The sequence below is a fragment of the Anarhichas minor genome, unplaced genomic scaffold, assembly GCF_050575085.1.
Source record: "Anarhichas minor isolate MPS153535 unplaced genomic scaffold, ASM5057508v1 ptg000024l, whole genome shotgun sequence".
Taxonomy (NCBI): Eukaryota; Metazoa; Chordata; class Actinopteri; order Perciformes; family Anarhichadidae; genus Anarhichas; species Anarhichas minor.
Genome location: NW_027466470.1, coordinates 837,577 through 848,872, shown reverse-complemented (window position 1 = coordinate 848,872; position 11,296 = coordinate 837,577). Strand labels below are relative to the sequence as shown.

General features: G+C 43.6%; 1 protein-coding gene and 1 long non-coding RNA gene across 3 annotated transcripts; both read right to left on the bottom strand.

Moving 5' to 3' along the window:
• Positions 1-808: 808 nt before the first annotated feature.
• On the bottom strand, positions 809-3,397 carry LOC142956706 (uncharacterized). Its single transcript, XR_012956040.1, has 2 exons — positions 3,238-3,397; positions 809-2,472 (listed from the first exon to the last, which is right to left on the bottom strand). It is a non-coding gene; the product is annotated as an uncharacterized LOC142956706 (long non-coding RNA).
• Positions 3,398-4,483: 1,086 nt separating this feature from the next.
• ift57 (intraflagellar transport 57 homolog (Chlamydomonas)) lies at positions 4,484-10,829 on the bottom strand. Of its 2 annotated transcripts, none has more exons than XM_076098430.1 (11): positions 10,153-10,829; positions 9,641-9,815; positions 9,111-9,229; positions 8,427-8,514; positions 7,784-7,852; positions 7,571-7,693; positions 7,203-7,274; positions 5,730-5,861; positions 5,497-5,559; positions 5,212-5,278; positions 4,484-5,132 (listed from the first exon to the last, which is right to left on the bottom strand). In XM_076098430.1, the coding sequence occupies exons 1-11, from the start codon at positions 10,302-10,304 to the stop codon at positions 4,951-4,953; spliced, it is 1,242 nt and encodes a 413-aa protein (XP_075954545.1). In that variant the 5' UTR covers positions 10,305-10,829; the 3' UTR covers positions 4,484-4,950. The 2 variants fall into 2 exon arrangements, with proteins under 2 accessions (XP_075954545.1, XP_075954546.1); XM_076098431.1 differs by having other exon boundaries at positions 7,784-7,849.
• Between the last annotated feature and the right edge of the window lie 467 nt (positions 10,830-11,296).

Sequence of the window (11,296 nt, the reverse complement as noted above, 5' to 3'; positions counted from 1 at the left end):
ATCTGGTTTAAATAAATGTTCATTGTAGTCTGAACAACAAAAGGACCACAAACAACTTTCTTCATTTATTAGATTTATTTGTGTTTTCATGATCTGATGTTTCCCTCAATAACTTTTATTATGGAAACAATTAAAGTCAGAGAGCTTTTTACATCATTGATCATCATTTCATTCAGTCACGTGAGGCGGATCATTGCTGAGTGTTTGATGAGTTTTATCATTTAAGTTTAACCTGAAACATGGAGCCTAATAAAATAATTCAGTATTCAAGAGAAACTATAATCATATTCTGGGTTACTTTATAATGACGTCACGTTTTTGTGGATGTTGCGTCCTGATTGCATCACGCTTTTATTTTGAAGGGGGAATACCGTTACTTCCGGTGAAAGCCTGACCTGATAGCTTTGAACAGCTGATGGAATGAGACTGAGTATGTTAAGTGTTGTCTGATGACTAAATGTAAGACGTATTAATCCTGTCATTTAAACATATTATACGTGTTTAGTATTAAAGTTTAAACATCTAATTCAGACCTCAATAACATCATGAACAAATAATGTGTGATGGAGACATCTGGTGGCCATTTTGATCTAAATGAGAGTCTGCTGCTCTTGGGCCCTAGCCCTATTTTTAGGCCTCTGCTCGAAAATTGCATACCCATACTAAAAATAGTGTATTTCTGGAACTACAAGGTCTATTTGAATAATTCTGATGTTATAATAAAGGTAACACTTGTGAGATTTGTACAGATGTGTAAATATCAGTGTATATGTTACTGGTTAAGAGTAAATGAAGATGGCACACAGCCCAAATTGAAAAGTTTCAAGTTCACCTGAAAACAAAGTCATTTTATTGTATTTATTTCTTTGGAATGATCCAGCTGCAAGCCTAAAAACACTCCCAAATCATAGCACAATATGTGACCAGTCTCTGTTTAAAGTTTGACTTTGATAAAGTGAAGCAGAACAAAATTAGAGAGGTTTTAGTACAGAGAGGTCAGGCGAGGTCACCCAAATTGTCATTTTGGAACCAGCTGCTCCATTGTAATTTTCTATACTATATAACTATATATTTCACTTGTTTTATCACTAATAGTGTTCAATACATCCAAATACAGCAGTTTGGCTTCATTTTGAGAGCTAGAATCCTCTCTGAGCCTGTTTCTGTCTCTGAACCATGGAGCTGTCTTGTCTGAATTCCTGTTTCTCTGTGTCTATGCGGGCCTATCTCAGCCTATCATTGGTCGATTTCAGTCAATGAACCCTCCTTCGACGAGTCAGAGTCCATAGAATTGAGCTGGGACAACGTGGTATTGATTAACAGAATCGTTAGCCAGTCAGAATCAAAACCGCGCCGTCCCTCGTGAAGTGTAACATCCGATACGCCGAAAGTCAAATCCCTACCCCCAGCTCCCCTAAGTTAGATTGACCCCCCTTTCTTCAAGGAAACAGTTCAGTGACAAACAGGATATACGTCGAACACATATGTGAATGGAAATAACCGGGAATTTATCCGTTCTCTTCACGAAATCAGCTCACGGTGAGGTGCGTTTATGATTATTATTGTTAAAGCGGTTTGTGGTTCTGGTGCTTGTTTGCTCAGAACTCTGTAATGGTTTCACGGAGAGAACGTTTGAAGATATCTATGGAATCTGTGTCGAATTCCCGACACAGATGTGTATTAGTTGTCCGTGTTAGCCTTTAGCTTTGTGTTCGTAGCTTTGTCCGGAGTGCGTAGCTCGCGGACTCATGGCGAAAAATACGTGATATTGTGGTACATCTTCTAGTTGAATGTATTAGTTAGGTAGAATTGTGTTTGGAGTGTGTAAAGATGGCTTGCATGATATTGTTGCCCAGACCTTGTTTTTTAATGTGGTATATAACATGTATACATGCATTATATTCGCTCTCGATAATTGCATTTTTGACGGTATATGCTGCCCCCTCTGGTACCGAGAGGCCCCGAATTTGGGGGCATCGGGCATAACATGACTCATGCAGTGGAAGAGAAACAACAACATACTAATACATCAATACTAATATTGATCAGACATTTAGAGCTCAGAGAAGTTTACATCTTCATGCAGAGAAATGTCAGTTCAGGTAAACAAACATCATCATGAGCAGTGATAGCCTCCATGGCTAAACAGACACAGGAAGGAGCTCCACCTAAAGAAACTCAAACATTTACACAACAACTGATGACAAGATGTCAAAGTACCGCCCACAATGTTTGACTGACAGCTGATCTCTGTGCAGTGAAGAAACACCACAACAATCAGCTGTCAGCAACAAACATGGAGACAAAATGAGTTTCACCTCTCAGAGACAACGACTGTGTGAGTGTCACTTTGTGAGAAGGTAAACTAGTTTGAGCTCTGATCTGAACAGCTTGTGTCTCTGCAGTGAATGGGGCCTGTCAGCTCCTGCACTTCACCACCATGTTGGTTACAGCCGTCTTCAAAGTGTAGATCTGAAGGGGAGGGAACAAGGAAACACATGAACAGAGTGGAGCTGGCTGTGTGTGAGAGCAGGAGGAGGAGGGAGGGGTTATCAAGCCTTGCTTCATTCCAGGAAGAGGAGCAGCACTTTGTTTCCTCCTTTAAAATGGAGCCTCAGTTAAAAGCTGCTCCCCGTCTGAAAACACTGACGTTTCTACTTCTTCAATACTTCTTGGCTCCTCAGCTCATCTTCTCACATATTTAATGATCTACTTTGAAGCATTCATGATAAAACATGTAAACAGAACACCACTCTGAACCTAAAATCATCAAACAAGTTATTTACTAGTAGAAATACTACAGAGTTATACTGCGTTAGGTCACTATCTTTACAAACCAATCAATCGATTCATGGAGAAAATAATCAGAACAATAATGAGTATGTTCACAGTGTAGTGTTAGTGTTTTTACAATAACAGAGTCATTCTAATGTGTAGTATTTGTACTTTGACTGTAACAGAGTATTTTCACAGTGTGGTATTAGTACTCTCCCTGTTAGAGTATTTCTACTGTAGAGTATTAGTACTTTACTGTTAGAGTATTTGTACTGTAGAGTATTAGTACTTTACTGTTAGAGTATTTGTACTGTAGAGTATTAGTACTTTACTGTTAGAGTATTTCTACTGTAGAGTATTAGTACTTTACTGTTAGAGTATTTGTACTGTAGAGTATTAGTACTTTATTGTTAGAGTACTTGTAGTGACTACTAGTCAAAGATAAAATAAAAACAAACTCACATTAAAGTTCAGTGATGCAGCATTTCAGTGGATTGTAACTCAGACAAGAAGTCCAATGTCCAGTCGAGATTTGTGCTTCAGGTTGATTTTACTGTGGAGATCAAAGAGAACAACGTTCCTCGTGCTCTCTCTCTCGTGTTCTGATCAAAACAAAAAAAAGAGTTTCACGAAGAGAGCATCGGGACATCCTGATGTAGCTTTTCAAAATAAAAGCACTTATTAATCTCAGACATATACACTGTGACATCTGAGGTACATCCACGTTTCCCTGACAAGGAAACAATGCGAGGAGAGAGGAAACGAGGAAATATGCTTTAGGAGACATGAGACATGAGACGTCCTTTCCTCAGTTGCGTCACGTGAAGCGACGTCTGTTTCTGATGACGGAGGATCAGATGATCACAGCTGATCAGCTGTCAGTCGGCTTTAACAGCTGGAGAGACTTTAGATGAGTTAGTGTGTGTTCACATGATCACTGTACTTAATAACAGTAACTAATAATACTAATAACTAATAAAGACACACAGTGATCACCACTGTAGAGGTGTTTCTCTCTGTAGTCTGTTAACAAACTGTGTCCTGTGTTCTGTTTATTAGCGCATGATTTCTACCGGCGGAATGCGTCTGTACATTTTGAAATTCAGATTGTGACGTCATTATTAATTCACCCAAAATATGATTATGGTTTCTCTTAAATGATAAAACTCATCAAACACTCAGCAATGATCCGCCTCACGTTACTGAATGAAATGATGATCAATGATGTAAAAAGCTCTCTGACTTTAATTGTTTCCATAATAAAGTTATTGAGGGAAACAGATCATGAAAACACAAATAAATCTAATAAATGTAGAAAGTTGTTTGTGGTCCTTTTGTTGTTCAGACTACAATGAACATTTATTTAAATGACAGTGAAAGTGTTTGTGACTCTAAGAAGAGATTGTGAAAACAAACTGAAGCAACAGAACTCAGAGTGAACCGAGGTCCAAACAACAAAGCAAAGAATGTGTCTCCTCATGAAGTGCTGACTGAGCCTCAGTGAAACAAACAAACGTTTACTAAAGCAAGTCTCTAGCAGAAAGAGAGACGACACCATAACAACACTGAACATCTCTGGAGAAGAAACATCTGTACCAAGTTCATGAGTTGTTGTTTGTATGCATCACTGACATTAAAGTGAACATGAACACAAAGCATGAAGAGCAGCTCTCACCATATGATCACGAGGATCAACACATGTTCAGAAACACGTTCATTTTTAATAACAAATATGACTTTCACAACTTCTGAACACAGGAATTATTATCAACATTTATTTCATCTTCATTTACAACAATTAATACAAAAATGTTTTCATGACTTCATGCTGCTGCAAATGCAAACATGTTTGTGAAATATAAAAAAGTACATTTTCTGTTTTCTTATGAAATTCCAAAATGTTTTTAGGATCGAACGTCATGAGACTCAACACTTTGAGTTCAAGGGAGATTTAGATGTGGTAAACTTAAGACAGGGCCCAGTGTGGAGGTGGAGCTAAGAGAAGGGCCCAGTGTGGAGGTGGAGCTAAGAGAAGGGCCCAGTGTGGAGGTGGAGCTAAGAGAAGGGCCCAGTGTGGAGGTGGAGCTAAGAGAAGGGCCCAGTGTGGAGGTGGAGCTAAGAGAAGGGCCCAGTGTGGAGGTGGAGCTAAGAGAAGGGCCCAGTGTGGAGGTGGAGCTAAGAGAAGGGCCCGGCGGCGGGCTCGGGGATGTTGGTGGCGTGCATGTCTCGTGTCATGTTGGACTTCTCTTTGAGCTTGGCCTGCAGCAGCGTGTGCTCTACAACGCCGATCCTCACGTCCATCTGAAGGATCTCCTGCTTCAACTTATTCAAACTCTGCTTGATCTTCACCACCGGAGCTGAAGGACAAACACAGACGAGACGGTCAGCACCAAACACAGATGAGCTGAACTCAAGACACACACATTCAGTCATCACCTCCATCAGACATGCTGCTGCCCTTCTCCTCCATCTCCTGCTTCACCTTCTCCAGCTCCTCACTGATCTGAAACAGAAACACTGAAAAGATCTCAAACTGTCTGCAGATAAAGAATTCACTTTCACTGAAGAACAGGATGAAATCACCGGTTGAGATGGTTTTAAAATGAGTCCGACAGCCTGAAGAGACTTCTTCCTGCTCTGATTGTTTGCTTCATCCATTTTTCCTCCATTCACAAGTTGATATACACGAGTGATGTGAGAGTGCGTGATGCGTTCACTGACCTCTGCCAGGACTCTGGTCCTCTCGGTCACCCCTCCGCTGGCCTGCTGGTAGCGCTCCTTCGCCTGGCGGACAACACAGGATTTTGCACGCAGCTTAAAATCAGGACCGAACAGCGTTCATTTCCTGTGTTTTCTCCAACAGATCAGCTGGACGTTATCACTTTGTATTTCCACATTAGTGGATCTCGAGGGCAGCTTTTGTTGTTGTTGTTGTTGTTGTTGTTGTTGTTTACCTCGCTGAGTTTGGCCTGAGCGCTGCGGTACTCCTGGATCAGATGCTCCAGCTGGTTGTTGATGTATTTCTCTCTGCTGCTCACCTTCTCCAGAGTCTTACCGATGTCCTCCTGCAGCTTGTCCAGGTAGCTCTGCAAGGGACACGAGAGGGGACACGAGAGGAGACACACGAGAGGACACACGAGAGGAGACACGCGAGAGGAGACACACGAGAGGAGACACACGAGAGGAGACACGCGAGAGGAGACACACGAGAGGAGACACACGAGAGGAGACACACGAGAGGAGACACACGAGGAGACACGCGAGTACACAGGAGAGGAGACACGAGAGGAGACACAAGAGGAGACACGAGAGAGGAGACACGCGAGTACACAGGAAAGGAGACACGAGAGGACACAGGAGAGGAGACACACGAGAGGACACACGAGAGGAGACACACGAGAGGACACAGGAGAGGAGACACACGAGAGGACACACGAGAGGAGACACACGCGAGAGGAGAAACGAGAAGAGACACACGAGAGAGGAGACACGCGAGTACACAGGAGAGGAGACACACGCGAGTACACAGGAGAGGAGACACACGAGAGGACACAGGAGAGGAGACACACGAGAGGACACACGAGAGGAGACACACGAGAGGACACACGAGAGGAGACACACGCGAGAGGAGAAACGAGAGGAGACACACGAGAGAGGAGACACGAGAGGAGACACGCGAGTACACACGAGAGGAGACACACGCGAGTACACAGGAGAGGAGACACACGAGAGGAGACACGAGAGGAGACACGAGAGAGGAGACACGCGAGTACACAGGAGAGGAGACACACGCGAGTACACAGGAGAGGAGACACACGAGAGGAGACACGAGAGGAGACACGAGAGAGGAGACACGCGAGTACACAGGAAAGGAGACACACGAGAGGAGACAAGAGAGAGGAGACACAAGAGGAGACACGAGAGAGGAGACACGAGAGGAGACACGAGAGAGGAGACACGCGAGTACACAGGAGAGGAGACACGAGAGGAGACACGAGAGGAGACACGAGATGAGACACGAGAGGACACAAAAAGGATGTTTTCAGGGTCTTTGAGGAGAATCCTGCTGTACACGTGAACTTGTTCATTCCTGCTGTGTTGCAGAAGACTAAAGTGTTAAAAAACAAGCGGGTTCTGAGGGATTGTCTCCTGGAGACAGAAGAAGTGAATCGTTCTCCAGGTGTCAGGTGATCCACAGTGAAACATGCTGCAGAGCAGATACAGAAACAACTCCATTCAGCAGCAAAGCAGGAGAACTTTGAGCTGCAGAGAAAGTCTAAAGTGAGTGAATGCAGTGCAGCATAAAGATCTGATGGTGGAGGTGCAGTGAAGGAGGCGTCACACATTGTGTAATTACACTCTGAAACAGCAGGTGGAGCCAGACACACATCTGTTAAACACTCATTCAGCCGGGTCAGTGAACGCACCTTGGCCTCTTTGAGCGAGGACTTGATCCCGTCTCTGTGTTGATGCATCTGGTCCACGTGGATCCTCCAGTCCTGCAGACCGACACGCAGACCGGTCAGAGGCAAGTCAAGACAGCAGCAACACAACAAGAGAGCATGCTGGGAAAACTACAGCGGCTGTCTCAGTTTGTCCTTTAAATCCTTCAGACTGCACGTTTCACACTCGAGCTTCTTCACATCTTACTGAGCTCTTGGTCAAAGTGACAGATACGTCTTCATGATCACAGATGATCCAGAAGACTGAAGACTGCCCTGCTGTTTGGGCATCTTTACATTTAGAAAGACATTTAAACACTGATCCTGCACCAGGTCCAGAGGCGAGTGTGCACCTTGTTGTCGGTCCTGATGGTGACTTTGAGTTGAGGAAGGACTCGCTCCACCTCCAGGTTCCACTCTGACGCGTCAACCGTCGACTCCAGAATCTCGTCGGGTTTGGAGGACAGCTCTGCTTCCTGTCGAGAGAAACAACCCGATGGATCATAAAGTGTTGCAGAATGTTATTTGAGAGTCTTTGAACGCATCGTGTTCCCAGGTGAACTCACAGTGTGAGTGGTTCGTAGCTTCAGAGCCTCCAGGTCCATCACGTTCTCCTCCTCATCGTCAGGCTCCTCCTGAGACAAACACACATCTCAGCCCTTCACTCAGCAGCTTCTGGATCCAACACGCTTTAAACACTTTATCACATGTATATGATCCAAATCATTCTTTTGCTTCATTTTAAACCGTGTGTAACGACAGCAAATAGTGTGTTTTTGGCGTTAGTCAGAGAAACTGACACACGTACACGTCTCTGGTCGTGGTACCTGTCAATCACCGTGTAGCCCCGCCCTAAAGCATCCCCTGCTTTATGGTCTGTGTGACTCTAAATGGACCATAATGTACTAAATGAACATCATGCTGTATTGAAGAAGACTTGAAACTAGAGATTGAGACCATAAACTCATGTTTACAATGTTTACTGAGGTAATAAATCAAGAGAGAAGTAGAGTCATTTTCTCATAGACTTCTATACAACCAGAGGAGTCGCCCCCTGGTGGACATCAGAGAGAATGCAGCTTTAACACATGAAGCTTTGGCAAAATGTCAAGTAAAGGACCTGAATCCATCAACACCAGTAAACACATACATGTGTTGGTTAGCAGCTGGAAAAGAAGTGGTTTGGTTAAATAAAGCTGGGACACCTACGATCATCTCCTCCACTTTGCTGAGTGTGAGCTCTGCGTCGTCCTCCATCACAGACTCTTCTTCTGTGGTTTCTGTGGGGTAGTGTGGTCTGGAGGGAAGAAGAGGGACGGGAGGTCAAAAGAAACGAGCGGTGATGAGCAAAGACATACGGCAACGTTCCAGCAAAGACAGAGAGAAAGAAGACGTTAGCCAGTAAACACGAGCGTGAATAACGCTGATTTAAAACGCTTTGTTTATCAGTGTGCTTTAGTGAGTAGCACTGAATGAGAACTAACAACACATGAATTCAGACTTTCTACAAATCTTCATCATTATGTAGTTGTTTCTGTATCCTTTGTATCTGTTTATTGCAGAATCAGTGTATCTTGTGTTCATACAGCTGCAGTAAACCAGCCAGACACAGTGAATAAACCTCCAGATGATGTGATGAACCAGACAAGAAGGCGTTTGGTTTCCAGGATATCTTCCACAACAAGCACTGAGCAGCACTAGAGGTTATTGCTTCCATGGTTGATGAAGGAAATAAACTACTTAAGTTGATAACGGCTTTTAGGGCGATAAGCCACGCCCCCTCTCCAGCACGTCTAGCACGATGGCGCCCCGCGAGCAAACTGCTGTGTTTGGTATGAACGCACCTTATTAAAGCAGAAGAAGAAGAAGAAAAGGAGAACTGGTGAGAAGTACCTCCTGAAGGAGAAGCCCTTCCTCCTCAGAGCCTCCTCGGCCAGCCGGTCCAGCACCAAGCAGACGTGTTCTCCTGAACCCGACTTCAGTTTGGAGGGCGGGAAGTCCACCTTCACCCCCTGACGGACACAGTGACCAGACAGATGAGTCTTCTGACTGTTCAACAGCAGCTGACGAATCCGTCTGAGGCGACCGAGTTCGAGGTCAGGATCAGAAATAACTTTCTTCAGCGTTACATATTTCATTCAACTGATTTATTCACCGTTCATCTGTCGTCACAGAGCGTTCTGACAGCTTCATCGAGGACAAAGGGAAGTCTTTTGACCTTTTTAACACCTTTCTTTATGCAGCGCTGCAAGAAGCCGGTCCCTCAATAAGTGGGAAATGAAAACCCAAGTGAAGCTGTCAGAAGGAGCGTCTGTGTGACTGCGTGATGTTTGACTTTTGATTGGTTTTGTTCCTGAAAACATCAGAAACACGTTATTGACTGGACTCTACAGAGATTGATCGGAGGGTGAAGCGTTACTCACGAAGGCTCTGAGCTCAGCGAGGATGTTGGCGACGGTGGCGTTGGGTTCGTCGTACTCCTGCGGCTCGGTGAACGGCCGCCCCGCCTCGTTGATGAGCCAGGCAGCGATGATGGTGAACATGAAGAACTGCTCGCCCGGGTTGGACGCCAGATACGGACTGGAGACAAAGTAATGCCTGACGGGGGATAAGAGGGGAGATCATTAGGCAGATCATTCATATGGTCTTCCTGTGACGTAGGATGGTTTTAGAACTACACATATAATGGTTCCCACTATAATCATTATCACTACATTACTGCTGCTCAACGTGTTGCACCAGTTCAAGGTAGAAGTACACTATAGTGGAAGTTTTCCTCTACATGTATACCTTAAGCTGTGATATTGTACACAGCTGTGTGACACTTCTCACACTGTGATCCTTACTGTTGACCTGTTTACATGTTCTGACAGATGTTCCTAAACAAACATGAATCAAACACCTCTGAGCTGTAACAGCTGTATCTGTTTCTCACCTGGAGAGATTCTTCATGTTGTGCTTCATTAGAACTTCCTCTTCGTAGTTCAGCACCTTTAACTTCTCCAGTAAAACCTCCATCACGACAAACACGTGGTGAGCAGCTCCAGGACCAGCGTCTTCTTCTCCTCTTCGACCGTCGTCCGCCATTATTATCCGTCTTCTTCTTCTTCTTCTGTATTATAGTACCGGTGTTTACGACTAACTGGCCACTTTCAGCCGAACGCGTCCGTTGTTGTCATGGTTACTACAGCCGTTGCGAACGGGAAGAAAACACGTGGCTGAAAGTCACCAGTTAACCGGGTCGCGTGATAAACCGTAACACCGGCTACCAGTCATACAAGTAAACGTTTAAATGATACAACAACCAAATCTATTATTTTGACTCACTTCCGGTTAAACTCACGTTAGCATTTGCTAGCTCGCTAGCTGGTTTGTTTGTTTAGCTTCTCCCCGTTGTCAGGCAACCGAGAGCTAACGCTAGCTGGTTACGTATTATGTTTACGAAATTATGTTTTAAAAACTTATATTCGGACTCCTCGTGGATGAAATATACGTTTCTTTAATCAGTTTAAATGGTATTTACACGCTACAAGCTTACAGTGCGGCAGGACTGTGGATATTGCAGCGGTTAAAGCACCTAACGAGACTAGCTAAGCTAGCTGTTAGCACTGCTATATTCTCAACATATTAGCGTCAATAGATTTCCGGTTTGGGGTCTTCAGAATAAAAGCTTTCCAGTAGTTGTCAACGCTTTTCAAATTAAAAGCTCAACAATATTACATTTTTCAAAGAGTAGGCTATCAAAACGTGTAATTATTTCGATACGTAAGCCCCATCTACAGAAGATGTTTAATAATCACCCTAAATATCAAGTTTTAAGAAGCCATGAATAAAAAGACACTTCACAAAAAATACAATAATATAACAGTATATTTGTCAATCAATTTATGGTTGTAAGTACAAGTACAAACGCATTATTAGTGACTTATACTTTACATTTAATGCTACTTTACACTTGAATTCCACAACATTTAAGTGGAAAACCTTTACCACATTTTTTATATATCAAACAGATATAAAGAAACAACTCACATTGTTACATTGAACTACACAACCATATATATATATATACATACATA

Bases quoted from the DNA above. Each gene is read 5' to 3' on its own strand.
- ift57 (XM_076098430.1), bottom strand. From the start codon at position 10,304: ATGGCGGACGACGGTCGAAGAGGAGAAGAAGACGCTGGTCCTGGAGCT. The intron at 7,275-7,570 runs GTGCACACTCGC...GTCGGTCTGCAG, and splicing joins CCATCAGGACCGACAACAAG to GACTGGAGGATCCACGTGGA. The intron at 5,560-5,729 runs GTAAACAACAAC...GTTGTCCGCCAG, and splicing joins CTCAGGCCAAACTCAGCGAG to GCGAAGGAGCGCTACCAGCA.